Source organism: Anomaloglossus baeobatrachus, chromosome 5 (genome assembly GCF_048569485.1).
Source record: "Anomaloglossus baeobatrachus isolate aAnoBae1 chromosome 5, aAnoBae1.hap1, whole genome shotgun sequence".
NCBI lineage: Eukaryota > Metazoa > Chordata > Amphibia > Anura > Aromobatidae > Anomaloglossus > Anomaloglossus baeobatrachus.
Window position 1 is genome coordinate 108,693,443 of NC_134357.1, and position 20,191 is coordinate 108,713,633.

The following is a 20,191-nucleotide window of genomic DNA, read 5'->3' on the forward strand; positions in this document are numbered from 1 at the left end:
ATTGCGATTGAATTTGATTGAATTTAATTTGATTGAATTGAATTTGATTAAAATGTCTGGAATTGCACCAGACAATTTTCAGGAGTTGGCACCACTCCAGGGACTTCTTACCACCTATAGCCCTGAAAGTGTGCTACCACCACCCGATGGCGCCCTCAGCTTCACTTACCGGCTGGTTATGGAGCTTGTAAGCGGCTGCCTGACCAAATATGATCAAGGTCGTATTACCTCAGAATACCTTGAGCATTTACAGCAGAACATCAGGACATTGGTGCAACAGGTAAATAGACAATCTGCCCAAATTACGTTATGATTATTATTTTGAGGCATAGTTGATCCCCTTTATATAGTGCTGGGATAAATAGTAATAATATTTAGAGATTCTCCAATATCAAACAGGGTCATATTTGTAATAGAGACCTCCATCTTCGGTAGTGGGTGTGGGGGTGCACTATGAACCTGTTTGATTCAAATGCCACCTATTTTCATTCCCAGTCCAGCCCTGGTCCCTCAGGAAGGATACTTCTTTTAGCGCCTCAATCCGAAATACAAAATTATGATTTTATTTTGTATAACATACATTAATAATTTATCTAACAGTATAAAATACCCTCATTGATCAGAAGAGTAAAATACTTATAGCTCTGTTTTACATTGTAGCATATGGTAGTGATGCTCAGCCTATGGTGTTGTCACCTTAAAGGGAATCTGTCACTACTTTGATCTTTTTAAACTGTTAATATGGGCATACAGGTTATAGAATGCTGAAAGATTCACCACCACTACATATACAAGTAATTACACCCCCTGTGTCACAGTGACACAGTGTCATTGTTGTCAGTGTTTAGCTGCATAGCTAGTGATATACTGACTGCACTTAGACTTGATTGAAATGTCTGGAAATCCTGCAGATAAACTTCAGGTGTTGGCAAAACTTCAGGGCATTCTTACCACCTATACTCCTGACTTTGTGCTACCACAACCCGATGGCGTCCTCAGCTTCACTTACCGGCAGGTTAAGGAGCTAGTAAGGGACTGCCTGACCAAATACTGTGTATCCCCGAAAATAAGACAAGGTCTTATATTATTTTTTATACCTGAAAGAGGCGCTAGAGTTTATTTTCAGGGGGTGTTTTATATTTTTCCATGAACACCAATCAACATTTATTCAAATATAATCATGTCGTCACATTCTTGAACATCAACATTTTGTGCTAATCCCATTACTGGTTCAGATGACCATTTTCTTATCTGAGCTGCTATTCTCATAGTGCAGAACCAGTCCTATAATAGTGGGTATGTCGCGGGCGGGGAGGACGCCGCCGCTGCTGCGCGCTCGCTAACACTCGGGTCCGGCGGTGGTGCGACTGCTGCTGCTCGGTGGCTCGAGCGGTGGGCCGGATCCAGGGACTCGAGCGGCGCTCCTCGCGCATAAGTGAAAGGGGTGGTTGGTTTGGGGGATTTAGTCCGTGACGCCACCCACGGGTCATGGTGAAGATGGGCACCACCTCTGCTGGTGACGGGGATCCCGGGAGCGATGATAGGGAGCAGCTGGGATGTTGTTTTCCCCCTCCGTGGGTAGGGGTCGGTGTTCCCGGGGCCCGGTGTTGATACGGGGAGGCTGGATGGCTAGGGTCCAGGGTTGCAGGGGCAGCGCGGTGCGGTGCCGGATGGCACTGGTATATTCACTCAGGCAGTCAATGACAGAGTCTCTGGTAAACCAAACGGCTGGATGGACGGGTCCCGCAGCCGGCTGCAGTGTCTCTCCCCGGACAGGTGATGGTGGCTGTCTTTCCCTGCACCTTGATGTACTCAGTTGACTACTATGGATCCCCAACAGTAGTCCACTCCCCGGTGGATGGATGCCAGAGGAGCCCGTTTGCCCGCAGGCGCTGGCCCTTGGGTCTCTAGCCTTAGGCGGTAGCTGTATACCCTCACGGTGTGGGCGGTTGCCTTCTATCGGGTCTTTGGTTGTTAGGAAACCCCTGGGGTTCCGGTCACATTCGGATTTGACTATTGTCGGCGGCTCCAAGCCTGGTCGGGGTCCGATGGCCCTGCCTGTGTGTGCTGGCTTCACTTCGCTCCCCGGTCGGTACCGGCGGGCCAACGCCCGAACCCCGGTCCTACGGTTCCGCGTTGCTTCACCACTCCTGCAGACAACCACCACCGTCTGCCAACCTTGCTGTCAGTGCCTGGGCCACAAACCCAGACACTCAAGTGCTCACTCCTCTCACTTCAAACTCCAAACTCTATCTGTCACTTTTCCCGCCTCCAGGCCTGTGAACTCCTCGGTGGGTGGGGCCAACCGCTTGGCTCCGCCCTACCTGGTGTGGACATCAGACACTGGAGGGAGGCAACAAGGGTTTTTGTTTGGCTGGTGTCCCTGTCTGATGGGGGTGAGGGTGTTTGTGTGTTATCTGTGACGACCTGGCTAGTCCATGGCGCCACAGGTATATACCATATATTCAAAGGTATAAATTACCTGCTTAAACGTATTATTCTCTATGTACTGTAAGTTTACCCTCAAAAGAAAGCAAATACTCCTTAATAGAATCGCACCTACCAGACCCCAAATAATTAGAGTTGGCAAGTGAATGGGCTCTCATATACAAATCTGCGTCACTGTCAGATCCCCCTGGATTCTACAGCAGATGTCCCCTGGGGAGTGGAAGTAGTATTACTCGCAGTATTACTCGTGCGGAGTGATACTGGTACCCAACCTCGTTGTGAGAGCTGCAATGCAATGCAGCTGGAATGGTGAGGGCACCAAACAGTGACACAGATCTCTATGTGAGAGTCCATCCACCATCGGCACTTGCCAACTGAAAGGCGGGCTTTACACCTTGCGACAGCACTAGCAAATGCTAGCGATGCCGACGCGATAGCACCTGCCCCCGTCACGCATGCAATATATGGTGATTGCTGCCGTAGCCAACATTATCGCTACGGCAGCTTCACACGCACATACCTGGTCGGCGACGTCACGGCGATCGCCGAACAATACCTCCTTCAAGGGGGAGGTGCGGTCGGCGTCACCGCAACGTCACCGCGACGTCACTAAGTGGCCGGCCAATAGAAGCGGAGGGGCGGAGATGAACGGGACATAACATCCCACCCACCTTCTTCCTTCTGCATAGCCGGTGGACGCAGGTAAGGAGATGTTTGTCGTTCCTGTGGCTTCACACACAGTGATGTGTGGTGCTGCAGGAACGACAAACAACATCGTATCTGTAGCAGGAGCGACATTATGAAAATGAACGACGTGACACAGATCAGCGTTTTTTGACTGTTTCACACTCGTTCATCGTCACTCCTAGGATTTACACATTGCAATGTCGCAACCGGCGCCGGATGTGCGTCACAACAACCGTGACCCTGACGATATATCGGTAGCGATGTCACAACGTGTAAAGCCCGCCTAAGTGTTTAAGGTCTGGTGAATGATTATGTTGTTTTTTCTTTTTTTTTGGGTGGTGGGGTGGGGGGTCTGCTTTCTTCTGGGGGGGTCTGCCTTCTTTGATGAAGGGTCCTGCTGTATTCTTTAACTTTTTAGCTGCTTAGTCACTTCCTAATGCAACCGCAACTAGGGCTTATCTTTGGAGTAGGGCTTATATTTTAAGCATGCTGGAAAAAGCCCATAAAATCCCACTGGGGCTTATTTTTGGGGTAGGTTTATTTTTTGGGGAAACGGTATTACGAAGGTTGTATTACTACAGAATACCTTGAGCATTTACAGCAGAACATCAGGACATTAGTACAACAGGTAAATTGCAGACAATCTGCTCACACCATATAAAAATAAAATAAATAATGGAATACAAGTTTCTTTTTATTTTTTTTTACAGAAAACTGTTCTTTACACTGTCACTAATATAATATAAAACCTGCACCAAATATCCTGATATGTAGCAATTGTAGGGGTAAAATGGTGACATAAATGGTCTCATCATTCTGCACTTTCCCTCATGATTTTCCTTTTCTATTTATTTCCATCTTTATAGGCTGAACGGAAATCCCAATGTGGTGATTTGGCGTTTTTTAAAGAACTTGCCCAAAACGTCCTGGATGTACTGGAGCGTCGGCTCCACTCCCTGGAGAACCTGGTAAGGATCCACCATCTTCTATGTTACATGTCCTTGTTGTCTGATCTTCTCCAGATTACCAGTTATATAGCAGATTTATTATAGTAGAGGCGTCCCTGTCGGCTCCAGGCAGGCACAGGATATTTTATGACAGCCTGTCTGTGCGGCTCCATCATCTGTGATGCAGAGTTTGCATTTCCGCCCGTTTTGCTCAATCTTTACAATCTTCCATCTTGTAAATGCTGCAGTTCTGATAACACAGGTTAATAGAGAACAGTTGTAGATACAAGTCCCTTATATATTAATGTGGAGTTACTGGAGGGAGCGGCTGTGTATAGTAGGTCCAATACTGAAATTATCCAGTAAATCCAGGTTCGGTCCTTCCTGTCTTATGTATACAGTAATTTAGAATTTGTGAACTATTATATTAATTGTACATATTATAACCATCAGGAAACAGCAGAAGGTGACTCCGAAGAGGGACAAAACCCAAATATCTCTGACTCTAATGTTAGTCAGCGTGAGATACAAAATGATCTGACTGAAGGTAAGCCAGTAATCTAATATGTTACATTCAAATATCGAGATATTATAGAGAACGGCAGAGAATATGGAGATTTACTCTTCATTCACTGTATGGGGCCAGTGATGGCTCCTGAACCCCCTATAGACTATAATGGAGGGGGCTCCTGTAATTCTGCTTTTCTGTGCTCTTCTCAGCTCCTAAATGTACAAAGAGGCTCGTAGGTCCCCAATTATGTAATTGTTCAAGAATTACCACATTTTTCGGATTATAAGACGCACGTTTCCTCTCAAAAATTTGGAATGAAAATGAAGGGTGCGTCTTATAATCCGAATGTAGCTTACTGGGGCTGGTGGAGAGGGGTCACAGGAGGCAGGGGAGATTCTGCAGGTGCTGTGCTGCGGGCTGTGTGACAGAGGCCGCTATTCTGAAAATATTGGCGGTGCGGGAAAATGGTGCACAGAGGTGGCGCATGCGCAGATGAGATCTCGGCTTTTCATTGAGCCAAGAACTCCATCTGCGCACGCATCGACTCCAGGCACCATTTCTTTGAAGCCCACACCGCTGACAGTTTCTGGATGCTCCTCTTACGGACACCCGCTGCATCCCCCGCAGCATCGCCCTCCTCCACCACCACCCCTGTCTTCTGTGACCCCGCTCTACTACTGCTGCAGCCCCCCCCCCCCTCTGGTAGGATAGCACAGGATTATAAGACGGACCCCCCTTTTTCTTTCTATAAATTTGGGGTGCGTCTTATATTCCAGTGCATCTTATAAATCGAAAAGTACAGTAATCAGATCCTGAACAATCGCACATTTATGCTGCAGTATATCTATCTATGGATGTGCCATAAATATATACAGCATGACCAGAATACCAAATACATAGTTATATACCATTTACAGAGGTCTTCTCATTGCCTTCATTATATGGATGTGTTATATATTACATATTAATCTAGCCTAATACATGACGTCTCTTCATTGTTTTGTCATTATTTTAGAAATAACTGTGCCGGCAATTACTGATGGTGGACTATGTGAGACACCAGAGATCCACGAATCAGCCAATGTAAGTATCAGGGAAAACATCTGTATATTATCAGATAACGGCGTATGAATTAGACATAAAATATTATACCCCATATTACAATGGGATATTCCTGTTCTTATGTAGATCAGATCTATTGTCTGTTATGATGGCATTAGTATTCCTGTCTCCTCTGAGTGATGTCCCTTATCATCCCCTGCAGTACAATGATATCTGTGTATACGGGATATCCCCTTATAAGTGTCTGTGGAGGGTTTGACTTGTATCACATCCTCCACATTTGCTGCAGTGTAATCAGTGGGTACATAACATAGAGGAGAAGTTCCTGCATCTGGAGCTTTTATTATCCTGCATCTTCTATGTCTTATTGCTATTTCTTATTATTTCTAGGCCTTGATCAGATCATCGAACTCAGGGAGAAATCCTTGTAAAACTGACTTTAAACAGATCAAACTGATCAGCAGTGGAGCTTTTGGGTGAGTTTTATTTTGACATAATATACATTTCATAGGACTCCTGATGACAATGCCTCTGTCTCTGTGCCCTGTCCATACAATATGACCATAAAGAAATTATATGAGTCTTCATCACTGTCCAGCAGATCTGGCAAAATTCTAATTTGCCGGTTCATGAAGTTTCTCCAAGCAAATACGATTCAAAAAGAAGTTACTCTCTGGAAATGTATTGTCCATTATTGGGTTCTGGGGTTTTACCAGAACTCAGAGCCTACAAAACATAAAATGTAAAAAATGAAGGACACACTTATACTCACCTTTTTGTTCACCTCTCTGACCCCTCCACATCTCATTGTTACTGGTAAGGTCCTCACAGCATTTTCAGATCACCGATGCTCATGCTGGGCCAGATCTTCTGGCTTTGAGGTGGCCCAGGAGGGTTATGTGCAGGTGCACAAAGGGTCACAATATCATGACACCGTGACCTTTCACGAGCTTTCACAGAATGCTCCCGGACCTCATCATTTCTGGAAGAGCCGTCCGAGCCTAAGACACTTTTGGATTTAAGATCTAGCAGCAGATATTTGAAGATCCGTGGAAAGGACCAGATCGTTGAGTTGGAGGGGCTAGAGAGGAGAATATAAGAATATGTTTTATATGAATATAAGAATATGTTTTTTGGCCTTATAAGGTTTAGAAAATAGTGGCCAATGCTCGCCATTTTGCCAAGCCGTAGGGAAGCAAATTACAAAAAATTGCCATTTTGGCGAATGTGTATCTTTGAAAAATTTGAGTTGAATCTTTTTTCACTAGAATTTATTTGCTCATTTATACTGTCCTCACCTAACCATAATTATTCAGGTCAGGTAAGATGGATGAGGACCTCCCATAGATGATTAGTGATGTAATGTTATTTTATGGTTTTCTATATGGATTTCTAGTGATGGCCAATTGTTTAAAAGAACTGAAGTCCTCAGTGGTTGATACCTTTTAATGGCTAACATTAACCACTGAGGACTTCAGTTTTTTTAAACAATTTTTTATCTCCACTGGCTAACACGGTACAAAGATATATTTTACCTGTAGTGATGGCCATACATTTAATATTAACAATTAGTACAGAAGATGATTTGATGAAGTCTATAGAGAGACTGTTAGTAAGAATTCATTCTAAATCATGGATTTTCCTCCTCTACAGAGCCGTCCACTTAGTGCGCCATAATGATACAAATAAGATGTTCGCTATGAAGAAGCTGAACAAGCAGAACCTGAAAGATAAAACAATACTTGATCGGGCCTTTCTAGAGAGGGACATCCAAACATTTTCGGATTCTCCCTTTGTGGCCTCCATGTTGTGCTCCTTTCCAAGTAACCGTCATCTGTGTATGGTCATGGAGTATGCAGCAGGTAGGTCATATCCATTGTATCTACATGTGTATCTCAATGAATTAGAAAATTAGAATATCATCAAAAAGTTAATTTATTTCAGTAATTCAATACAAAAAGGAAAACGCATATATTATATTTTTAAATGGCCTTTTCTTAACAATTCTATCAAGGCTGTAGTTATCCTAGTTGCTTATACTCCTTTTTCTACCACACTTTTTCCTTCCACTCAACTTTCCATTAATATGCTTGGATACAGCAGTCTGAACAGCCAGCTGCAAGTCAGCAGTCTTACCCATGATTGTGTAGCCTACAGAACCAGACTAAAGGGTGCTTTACACGCTGCGACATCGCTAACATTATATCGTTTATATTTCGTCGGGGTGACGATGTTTGTGACTCATATCCGGCGTCATTAGCGACATCGCAGCGTGTGACAGCTAGGAGCGACGATCAACGATCGCAAAAATGTCAAAAATCGTTGATCGTTGACACGTCGCTCCTTTTCATATCATTGGTGGTGCATCCCGCTGGTTGTTCGTCGTTCCTGCGGCATCACACATCGCTATGTGTGACACCGCAGGAACGACGAACATCTCCTTACCTGCGTCCACCGGAAAAGAAGGAAGGAAGGAGGTGGGCGGGATATTCCGCCCGCTCATCTCCGCCCCTCCACTTCTATTGGTCGGCTGCCATGTGACGTCGCTGTGACGCCGCACGAACCGCCCCCTTAGAAAGAAGGCGGTTCGCCGGCAACAGCGACGTCGCAGGCAAGGTAACTCCGTGTGATGGGTGTAAGCGATGTTGTGCGCCACGGGCAGCAATTTGCCTGTGTTTCACAACCGATGGGGGCGGGTACGCTCGCTAGTGATATCGATAGCGATATCGCAGCGTGTAAAGCGTCCTTAAGAGTCTATTTTAGATGCTTAGGAAGCCTTTGCAGGTGTTTTGTGGTAATAATTCTAATTTTCTGAGAAAATTACTTATGGGTTTTCATTGGCTGTAAGCCATAATCATCAACATTAACAGAAATAAACACTAGAAGTAGATTACGCTGTTTGTAATGACCCTATATAATATATGCGTTTCTCTTTTTGTATTGAATTACTAAAATCTCTGTGAAATCTCAGATGTATGTCCTCACTCAGCATGGCAGAAATTTCCACTGTGGATAAAATGAGGAATTGATTTTTCACAGAAGAATGGATAAGAGGCTTGTAGATGAAGCCCAGCTCTGTTTTGTTGTATAGGGTCACATTATACAATATATTAAGCAAAACCACAATTGTGCAAAAGCTGCACAAATACATGCAATGAAACATCTCATATAAAAATATGGATTTCTATTAGTCACATGGAATAAATAATTAAAATAACAAAGTAACTCATTCAATAATACAGACACTACTATGGTCAAAAAAGCATAAGATATCCAATAAATAAGCTAAATACATTTATAATAGAAGGTGTCAGCAAGCTCATAGCATGGTATAATATAATCTTTTGATGTTAATACATAACAATAGCTATATTTAGGATTAAAAGTGCATACTTGTACTTCGGATGCACAGCCGAAGCAATGGTTGAGGGACCACTGTGATGCAGAGTAAAACTATGGTACACAAGACGAGGTGGCAGAAACTAGGGTGAAGCTTTATTTACAGGCAGGGGAGAAGCAGTAGGGAAAGCAAATAGGGGTATACAATGTGGCAATAGTAAAGTTTTACAAGCTTCAGATTCTAGCTATAGTGTACAATAGTGCGTCGCCCCAATTATTACAAACACAGGCAGCATACAAGACAGGCAAAGTATGTTAGAAAGTGCGCTGCACCTAGCTGTCGTCCGCTATCGGGGCTGCGTGGATGCCACGCTTTGGCTATTGAGGCCTACACTACGCCCTACTAAATGTGCACAATGATTAAAACTCATGATACCGCTGAAAGGGAAATCACTCCTGGGGGTTTGGTTTGGTTCCATGATATTCGTTGGTGCACACTTTTTCCAGCAGGGCAGGTAGAAGCTTCTCTTCTGACACGGGCCCGGAATCTCTGGACTCCTCCAGAACACATCTTCTCCTCAGTTAGGAGTCACTGGCCTTAGGAGCATCTTCTCCTCAGTTCTGTACTTTCCCAACAGTGACCAGGGGACTCTAATGGTCCAGCTAGCGGTAAATGTCTCAGAGCCGCCACCGTACCTCTTCCGACACCGTGGTACCCAGACTCCACACAGGCAGCGTCTCTCTCTGCACACACACAGGCACAACTTGTCCTGTCCATCCCTAAGCTCTTCTCACTCTCCTCTGTTAGGTTAGTACAAAACCTCTCAGTTCAGAAGGAAGGCGCCTGTTGAACCAGCCAGTCCATGTGACAGGAGCGCCAGCTGCACCGGCCAGTCCATAGGACAGGAACAGGGCAGCACTGTCTCTTAAAGGTGACGCGCTTTCTACTGTTCATAGGGGCAGTTCCCCAGGCGCTATAATAATAATAATAATAATAATAATAATAAAAATTAATAATATTTTTATATGAGATGTTATTTCATTGAATTCATTTGTGCAGCTTTTTGCACATTTTTTGCTTTGCTTTATAGACTTTTACTGTAGTTGCAGTTACTATTCTTGTATGCTCCTATATGTTTTTTTTTGCATTATTATACAATATATCTCGGTGTATGACATCCTGGCCCAATGTCTCTGCTTATTTCTTACACTCACCATGCAATTTACATTATAACAAACCCTTTCATGCCATATATTTTCTGCTGTAGGAGGAGACTGCGACAGTCTTATGAACATCTATGGGCCTTTACCAGTCCCCTTGGCCCGTAAGTACATTGCGGAAACGGTTCTAGCTGTGGAATACCTGCATAGCTATGGCGTGGTGCACAGAGACCTGAAGCCTAGCAAGTAAGTGAACCCTATAGTATAATAAAGGTGAAGAAAGTTAGAAATTGTCTTAAAGTCTAAAGCGGGCGTCACACGTGACGATTTATCGTGCTATCGCATAAGGGATCGCACCCGCCCCCATCATTTGTGCGTCACGGGCAATTAGTTGCCCATGGCCCACAAAGTCATTTAACCGCTGTCACACGTACTTACCTGCCGGACGATCTCACTGTGGGCGGCGAACATCCACTTCCTGAAGTGGGAGGGACGTTCGGCGTCACAGCGACGTCACACGGCAGCCGGCCAATAGAAGCGGAGGGGCGGAGATGAGCGGAACGTAACATCCCGCCAACCTCCTTCCTTCCGCATTGCCGGCGGGACGCAGGTAAGCTGTGTTCATCGTTCCCGGGGTGTCACACGGAGCGACGTGTGCTGCCCCGGGAACGATGAACAAACTGCGCAAATAAAATTAAACGATCTTTGAAAAATTAATGACGAGTACACAATTACATGATTTACACGTTGCGACATCGCTAGCATCGGCTAGCGATGCCGAAGGCGATAGCACCCGCTCCCGTCGTACATGCAATATGTGGTGATTGCTGCCGTAGCGAACATTATCGCTACAGCAGCTTCACACGCACATACCTGGTTGGCGACGTCGCTGTGACTGCTGAACTATCCCTCCTTCAAGGGGGAGGTGCGTTTGGCGTCACCGCGACATCACTAATCGGCTGGCCAATAGAAGCGGAGGGGCGGAGGTAAGGAGATGTTTGTCGCTCCTGCGGGTTAACACACAGCGATGTGTGGAGCTGCAGGAACGACAAACAACATCGTACCTGTGATCGACCCGACATTATGAAAATGACCGACACTACACAGATCAACGATTTACGACGCTTTTGCGATCGTTTATTGTCGCACAAACGATTTATACGTTGCGATGTCGTTACCGGCGCCGGATGTGCGTCACTAACGGCGTGACCCCGACGATTTTTCGGATGCATTGTCGCAACGTGTAAAGTACCCCTAAGGCTTATTACTTGGGACTAACACCATCTTTTTTTCACAGCCTCCTGGTAACATCAACTGGTCATATTAAAGTTACCGATTTTGGACTTTCAAAACTCTGCCTCATGAGACCGACATCAAAGATCTACAAGTCTCCGATTGAGGACATTACCAGAGAGTTCCATGATAATGAGGTAGGCAGGAGATGGAGCTCGTTCTTCACTGATCTCATCTATTTCTGCTTCTTTGATATTTTCTTATCTAAAAAACATTTGCACTCATGTTATTTGTCACTAATATTTTCACTGACCATCATCTCCTTCATCTGTTGGTTTCCAGATTCATGGCTCCCCTGATTACATAGCCCCAGAAGTCATCTTACAGGAAGGCTATGGAAGACCTGTTGACTGGTGGTCAATTGGAATCATCCTATATAAATTTCTTAAAGGACGTGTACCATTTCGTGGTCACTCCCAATATGAGACTTTTTACAAGATTGTCATGGGTAAGTGAATAATCTGAATACTATGTGATGTCATTGTTATTTGGTAAGATTGGTTCTGTGGTTTAATGCAATATATTTTTGCCTTAATAAAGTAAATGAAGAGATTTAATATTCTGTTATATTTGATTTTTATATTACAGATGACATACCTTGGAAATTTAATAATTCATCTCTTCTACCTGATGCTCAGGACATCATCACTGAGCTGCTAAGGAAAAATCCTGCACATAGACTTGGGACAGGTAATGTATAATAGTATTAATAATGAAGTATTACTAGGGATGAGCGAAATCGAACTGTAATGCTTGGTGTTTATACCGAACACCACGTGTCCGATGCTAAACACTGAGCACAGACTCAGTGACTCGGCCGGTATGAGAGCTGAATCACGGGCCGCGGCGCCATTTTGCATAGCTGTCCAAAAATAAATGCTTCGGATTCCCAGGTTAGACACTGAGCAGCATGGGTGACTAACTTCAATTGTAAATGGCTGAAACTGGTAATAGCAAATCAAGCTTGAGTACACCTGGCTCGATTCTTCCCCTTGAAAACAAGGAAAGCAGTGTGAACTTCAACAAGTCAACTTTTTGCTCTGTGGGGGACATCGGGCAATCTTGGCTGTGTGGGGCAACTATTTCAAGAGGCTCTGTTGAAGGCTACGTTTTAAACTTACGCTCTGTAGTTAAACTTTAGCAAATTTACATTGCAGTTACATTGCAAATCTTGACTGTGTGGTGAACTGGGAATACTGGCTATATAGGGAAAATTGGTTAGACTTACTGATCTGTGGGGGAAGTCTGGCAGTGTTGACTGTGTGGGTGAACTGTGGGTCAACTGGGAATATTGGCTCCGTAAGGACCTTTTTTTTAAAATTGTTGGTCTGGAGAATCTCCAAAATCCATCTCTGTAGGGTCACTGAAAATGTGAGTTTCATCATTTACTTGCTATGTAACCATAATTACTAGGGTGATATAAGCCCTTTTAAACAATTTACCTATCCACATTTGTTTGCAGTGCAGTTGGTATGATCTTACCCCCATTCAGGTTTCAGACACCTAGCCCTTACTACAGCCCGAACGTGGGCTCCCCATTGAGTTGTATGGGGTCATTGTTAGGTATCAAGTTCGCTCCCAATTTTTTTTTCCCGTGTTGGTTCACCGAATATGAATATCCACAGGTTCGCTCATCTTATTACACCTCTGTGACTAAATATTCATGAGGATCAGCACTGAGGTTCTGTACTCTACCTGTCTGTCCTCTCCCCATTCTTCATGATATGACTTTCAGTATATGTCCTTGACTTTGTGAAGCCGTCTCTCTGACAATTTTTGTATCTCATTATTGTCTTTCTTTTCCAGGAGGAGCAAGAGAGATCAAGAGTCATCCATTCCTGTCTAACATAGACTTTAATAATCTTCTAAGTAAGGAGCCGCAGTTCGTTCCTGATTTTGAGTCAGAAGAGGACACCGGCTACTTTGACAGTAAGTAGAATGAGACGTCATCTGCAGAAAGCTGCTGTTTGTCTGGTCTTTCATTTTATGTGACAATCAGTCCTCATCATTATTAGTGATAAAATGCTGACTGTCCGTGACTGGGTCTTATACTAATAATCTCTAATAACACTTGTACTTTGCAGCTCGATGCAGCAGATACCAACATAATGATTCAGATGAGGAGGACCAAAGTGAGGATAATGACTGGCCAGAAAGCCAAAACTTTGTGTCATCTTCTGTAAGGCTTTCTAAAGTAAGTGTGTGATCGGTAAGCTCCATAAAACCTATCATTAAAATTGAGAAAATACTAATGTTTTATTTTTCTCTCTGTTTTAGCTCTGTTCCAATAATACCACAATGATGAACAATGAAGAAGCCGATTCACCTCTAGGGTACTCCCCAGAAAGTGCAGACCACTCAGACATGTGAGTAGATTATTATTCTTATTATTATGGGGTTCACATCTGATATATGTTCAGAACACTAAATGCAAGACGAGTGTAACTCAACACTAAGGCGGGCTTTGCACACTACGACATCGCAGGCCGATGCTGCGATGCCGAGTGCGATAGTGCCCGCCCCCGTCGCAGCAGCGATATGTGGTGATAGCTGGCGTAGCGAAAATTATCGCTACGCCAGCTTCACACACACACTCACCTGCCGTGCGACGTCCCTGTGGCCGGCGACCCGCCTCCTTGTTAAGGGGGCGGGTCGTGCGGCGTCACTGCGAAGTCACACGGCAGGCGGCCAATCGGAGCGGAGGGGCGGAGATGAGCAGGATGTAAACATCCTGCCCATCTCCTTCCTTCCGCATATCCTACGGAAGCCGCAGTGACGCCGGTAGGAGATGTTCCTCGCTCCTGCGGCTTCACACACAGCGATGTGTGCTGCCGCAGGAGCGAGGAACAACATCGGACTGTCGCGTCAGCGTAATTATGAATTACGCCGACGCTGCACCGATGATACGATTACGACGATTTTGCGCTCGTTAATCGTATCATCGAGACTTTACACACTGCAATGTCGCATGCGATGCCGGAAGTGCGTCATTTTCAATTTGACCCCACCGACATCGCACCTGCGATGTCGCAGTGTGCAAAGCCCGCCTAAATCCAGCATCCATCACCCATCACTGCTGATTGCTGTGGTTCTGGCTTATGATAACGCTGCTGATAAAAGTTGATTATTCAGACCAGCCATTTATTTCCAGTTCATTACAAGCCAATAGTGATTCTCCATTCTTGCTGGTAGAAAGGGGTCCTGAGTATGGCATACCCTCCATATTACCCTAATGTCCTAATGGGCCTTGCAGACAGGTATTCTTCCCTTTTGTATTATTTTCACTTGTAATTTATACGCTTTTTTTCTACCAAACAGGCAGAAAGAATCTTCTTCTAAATCTGATAGTGAGAATCAGTATTCTACTGCTAAAGGCAGCAAATCACCCCCATTTTCTGGTATGTACTGGTCTATATAGACAATCCTATTATAGGCTGCCATGAAAAAGTGTAATGTGAATGGCACAAACTCTCAGAAAACTGCTACATTTTAATACCTATAAAACAATGAACAGTCCAGCACTTCATTGTGTAAAAATCCTCACTCTTTATATTATGCATTAAAGTTATAAGGAGCCATTTATTTTTCTGCCAACTGGTCCTGAATACTGCACCCATGGCTCCACATGGGCCTATACTGATCCTCTTTATGTCCTTACTGAGGACTGGTATTACACAAAGTGGGACTGTGGGCAAAAGTTAAAAGTGTGGCCCCAACTACCAATGTATTGCACCATCTCACACAAACAATTACGTTATATTTACAGAATCCGATGTTAGACCTTTAAACGAGCGCGATCAATTATAGTAATGCCATCCAGTGCTTGTGTATAAGCCTCCTCACACAGGCTGACAAAGAACGATGGGGTTAGACTCATCACTAATAGATCTTTATGTGCCCATGCAGATCATGTTATCGGCAGCACATCGCCTGTTTACACTGGACAATGTGCTGCCTAGAACAATGGTCCTGATTCATTAAGACCGGGGCTATGCATGCCTGTCTTAATAAATGAAGCCACTGCAGTAACATTCACCCAATTCATGTTTGATAGAAAGCGCACACCACATAATGAATTAGGAGGCTTTCAATCCCGTCCGTCTTTAGCACAAATGTACATAAACACACATCACACACGTACATACACAGAGAACATACACATTATATCTAATATATAAAGGTCTGTGTGTGTGTGTGTGTGTGTGTGTGTGTGTGTGTGTCCGGGATTGGCATCTGCACCGTTGCAGATACAGCCACAAAATTTTGCACGCTCACACTTCTGGACCCCGAGAGCGTCATAGGCTATGTTTTGAGGGGAAATTTTAACCGTGCGCTTTACAGTTATTCACCAAAAAACCTGCCTCCATTAAAGCAAATGGAGCTGGGAGCCACAGTGCAGCCAGAACTTCAGAAGAATGTGCAGCCACGCCCTTAAATGGAATGTTGGCGTGTCACAATGCAGCCAGGGAAAGAGATAGACAGGGAAAGAGGCAGACACAGACAGGGTAAGAAACAGACATAGACAGAGTAAGACACAGACACAAAGAGACAGACAAAGAGACTGACAGGGAAACAGACAGACAGGGAAAGAGAGGGAAAGAGACAGAGAGGGAAAGAGACAGACAGGGTAAGAAACAGACAAAGACAGGTAAAGAGACAGACAAAGAGACAGGCACAGGGAAAGAGACAGAGAGGGAAAGAGAGGGAAAGAGACAGACAGGGAAAGTGACAGACAGACAGGGAAAGAGATTGAGACAGACGGAGAAAGAGACAGAGACAGTCAGAGACAGACAGGGAAAGAGACAGACAGACAAAGAGATAGAGAGAGACAGAGAGATATATACAGAGGGGGAGACAGACAGAGAATGGGAGAGAAACAGAGAGACAGTTACAATCCCGGGAATGTTAATACATTCTATTTTGTTAACAACAGTTATTAACCCGGGCGAAGCCGGGTAGTACAGCTAGTAGAATATATAAATATATATATATATATATATATATATATATATATATATACACACACAAACATAATATATATGTGTCTCATTGCCCCATAAGCTCCAAATTCTACCATAAAATCCCCAATTTCCCCATAATGATCCAATTTGCTTCATAAAGTCCCTTGTAAAGTAACACTAATCCTCCCCCACCACAGCTCCTCACCTCAAATTATTTTGCATAGCATCTTCAGCTCCTATTGGAGCGCTTATTGGTCCTGCCACATCCTATTCATTTCTATAACCTCGACACCGCCGGTAGTGTCACTGTTACTGCAAGTTGGGCTGAGGAGCTCTCCTGCCTCAGTCTTGGCACCAGTGGCAGTGTGATGACGGATCCTGTATGTCAGTGCATGTTGGGCTGAGGAGCTCTCCTGCTTCAGTCAAGGCGCCAAACTGAAAGATGCAAATACATTTGAATATTAGAGGAAGGGTCTCCAGGTCTTGTGCACCACACAGGTCTACTTCATGTATCATCAAGTTAATAAGGGGACATAGTTACTTGGTGAGGCACCACACGGCAGAAAACCTACAGGTTCATATTAATCAATTTATAAAACAATCTAATTCTCAGGCCCTCAGGTGATGTTATGTACATATATAAGTATTCTCTTTATTATGGTGCATTAATTACCAGGGCTACAGGGTACAAGAATAACATAATTCTATATAAATATAGCTAATATTTTAGGCGATTATAATCTACATCTTTTTCTTGTTTTTTTATATTAGAATTTCCATTTCAAGAGCTAAGAAAATCTGTATTAAATCTGAGAAAACAACAAAATACAGAGAATGTAGAAGATGGGGAAAGGAGAAGAGGTAAGTTTGACCATAAGCTCCTTTTTCTATGATGTCAGTCGGTCAGAAGTATTCATATGGAGCAGATGACATTGGTCAGTGGTGGAATTGTCACAGGTATAATGACTGACAATGATCCTATACTTCTTTGTGGATAAGATCTATTGTCCTGCGACAGTAACACCATAGTAGTATCCTCTAATATGTAGTCCCATTATTTACATTAGTTATGTCTTCACTCTTAGGTTCTATCTTCCGCCGGATGATCTCATCCTGCCGGCGTAAATTATCTAGGGCAGCTCACACCATCCGAGAAAGCGGCATATTTGCCCTCTGTCAAAAAGGATCCATAGACATCTCGAGGGCAGAAAACCTTCAGGTCTAGAGCCCTGAAGAGAGTGCAGCACATCCACCATCAAAGCTGCACCTGTGTGGAAGGAGTTGTACCATCTACCTGTGGCCTTCTGACGAGCAAGAAACATCTGCAGAAGAAGAAGGCCCCTCTAAGAACATCTATTCATCCTTCCATGCAATTCTTAATTAATATAAAAAAAAATCAAATTGATCAATGTTCCCTGGCATTTATTGGTATGCTACTGAATATTATGGAATGTCAGTGCTATATGTCATGTATGTCTGATGGAAGGGGTTACAAACAGGAGAAAGTCGGTTCCATGTCTCCCATTGATCCTCTAAACCTCGGAGGAGTGGAGGAGAGGACCAGTGATTCTGTTACATCTAAGAATGACAGTTAATCTAAGGAGAAGCAGGTTCTGATCCATACATTTTTCAGACATTTGGACCTTTTTATTTTAAGTTGGCTCTACCTAAGTTTTAAGGACAGGAACCAGATGGATGTGGTGCAGTAAAATCTGGGGGTCCCAGCAACCCCGTCTCCACTGTTCACATTAAAAAGACACAGTGTATTCCAGGGAAATGTATTCACTTCTGAGAAAATCTTCTTCATCAGAGCTGTGGAGTCCGGAAGTCAAACGTCCAATTATAATAATTACTAATCACAAATTTACTGCAACAAGTAATAGTAAATATTCAGCAATTTATACATGAAAATGATATATATTATGCAAACACTAACTTTATGGGAATATTGAGACACAAAACCCTCAAAAAGTATTTTTCAACATTCTGTATTTATTTTTCTCCAGTTAAAAATAAAAAAATCTTTTTCCACTCAAATAAAAAAAAAATCAACAGAGTTTACTGTCGCTATAATCATACTGGCTTGGAAAATCATGATTCATGATTCAGAGTAACTTTTACCTCAAAAAGTATTCCATAAAAACAAAACACAAAAACCATGGCAGAATTTAATGTTTTTCCAATTTCACCACACTTGGAATTTTTTCCTGTTTTTCAGTACATTGAATAGTAAAATGTCATTGTCCCTCCAAAAAGAAGCCACAATACAGATATGTGGACGAAAAAAGAAGTTATCGACTTTGGAACAAAAGAAAGGAAAAAAATTGAAAATCGTCTACAGAGGCAAAAGATTAAAGAAAAAATATCACCAGATTTAGGGCTCGTGCGCACGTTGCGTAATCGCATACATTTATGCTGCGTATTGCACTGCAGCGTAAATGCATGCGTCCTGCGTCCCCAGCATAATCTATGTAGATTGTGTATAATCCGTGCACACGTTGTTTTTTTGAACACAGCGATTTGGGTGCTAAAATTTTGACCCAAATCTGTGCGTTCAAAAATGCAGCATGTCAATTATTCCGTGTGCTTTGGATGCAGCTCCCACTCTGTCTATGGTGGGGCAGCATCCCGAGCGCATGAAATCGGCATGTAATCTGCTGAAACACTGCATCCATTACTCAGTGTTTCTGCAGCGATTTGAAGTGCACATGTACTGTCAAATCGCTGCAGTAATTTCATCATTTACGTGTCTGAACAAGCCCTAAAAGTGGTCAGTTTTTGCTCTTCTTTATTTCCACTCCTGTCCAGAGTATACTTATTTTATAAATCATATGGTTTCAGAAATATTGGCTTTTTTTTGCACCAGTTTTTATGATCTTTTCCAAGGGTGTGTGGCCAGAAGATTTTCTGTGAAAAGGATGTTGTTGGGTAGATGCTCTACATTGTTATCCTGCAGGCCATGCTACTTTGGAAAAGACTATAAATAATAGCACTGAAAAAAGGGCCATATGCCTGGAAGCATATAGTAGATTAAAAAAAAAAATCAATTAAAGAACTGAATGTACTTGGGTTTACAACTGGTTCAGTGATAGGAAACACAGGATTGTTATTAATAGTAACACAATCTGAGTGGGTCACATTTTTAAGTGGTATACCCCAGGGGTCAGTATTGGGGCTTCCTCTGTTATGGTCAGATAACTTTGCTTTGCTAATGAGTGCTAGGCTATGACTAGCAAGACAAATAGAATCATTGCAAGCATTAAAAGAGTCATAAATGGTCATGAAATTATTACAGTTTTGCCTCTATACAAGTCACTAGTGCAGCCACACTAAGTGGGGCTATAGTGTGTAAGGACATAGATGAACTACTGTGGCTCCAGAGAAGAGTTACCAAGGTTACTAAGGGAATTGGTGGACTGCACTATCAATATATGAATCATACAAGAGAAGGAATGAGTACTATACGGCCATTCATTATAATGGGTATATACAAAAATGCACCTTGAAAATGTATAAATGCAAACAAACTTTATTCACATATTCATTAATAGTACAAGGGCACTGTTAGGACTAAAGTACAAAAATAAAAAGTCCTTACAGGAGTCAGGTACAGAAACAGAGAAAACGATCCCTAGCCATGGACATCTATATAGAAAAAATCCTCAAGAAGGGAAAAGGAACAACGTCCATCAATCTAATGCAATGCTAAATCAATAGTACATAGCAAGGTAAATGCAACCAAATACTTGGCCATAGTCATGAAGATCATAGTAGGAGTAGTT

General features: G+C 43.2%; 1 protein-coding gene and 1 long non-coding RNA gene across 2 annotated transcripts; both read left to right on the top strand.

Moving 5' to 3' along the window:
* Positions 1 to 7,463: 7,463 nt before the first annotated feature.
* Positions 7,464 to 11,478, top strand: LOC142313356 (uncharacterized). The gene is made up of 3 exons (XR_012754420.1): positions 7,464 to 7,517; positions 10,263 to 10,401; positions 11,453 to 11,478. It is a non-coding gene; the product is annotated as an uncharacterized LOC142313356 (long non-coding RNA).
* A 372-nt stretch (positions 11,479 to 11,850) lies between these two features.
* Positions 11,851 to 17,653, top strand: LOC142313357 (microtubule-associated serine/threonine-protein kinase 2-like). Its single transcript, XM_075352372.1, has 8 exons — positions 11,851 to 11,896; positions 12,037 to 12,138; positions 13,255 to 13,377; positions 13,533 to 13,642; positions 13,726 to 13,814; positions 14,767 to 14,846; positions 17,181 to 17,270; positions 17,495 to 17,653. Exons 1-8 carry the CDS (start codon positions 11,893 to 11,895, stop codon positions 17,632 to 17,634), a joined length of 738 nt encoding a protein of 245 aa, XP_075208487.1. The 5' UTR covers positions 11,851 to 11,892; the 3' UTR covers positions 17,635 to 17,653.
* Positions 17,654 to 20,191: the final 2,538 nt, after the last annotated feature.

Coding starts and splice junctions, on each gene's coding strand:
- LOC142313357 (XM_075352372.1), top strand. Junction 13,643..13,725: donor CTTCTGTAAGGCTTTCTAAA/GTAAGTGTGTGA, acceptor TCTCTGTTTTAG/CTCTGTTCCAATAATACCAC. Junction 14,847..17,180: donor CAAATCACCCCCATTTTCTG/GTATGTACTGGT, acceptor TTTTTATATTAG/AATTTCCATTTCAAGAGCTA.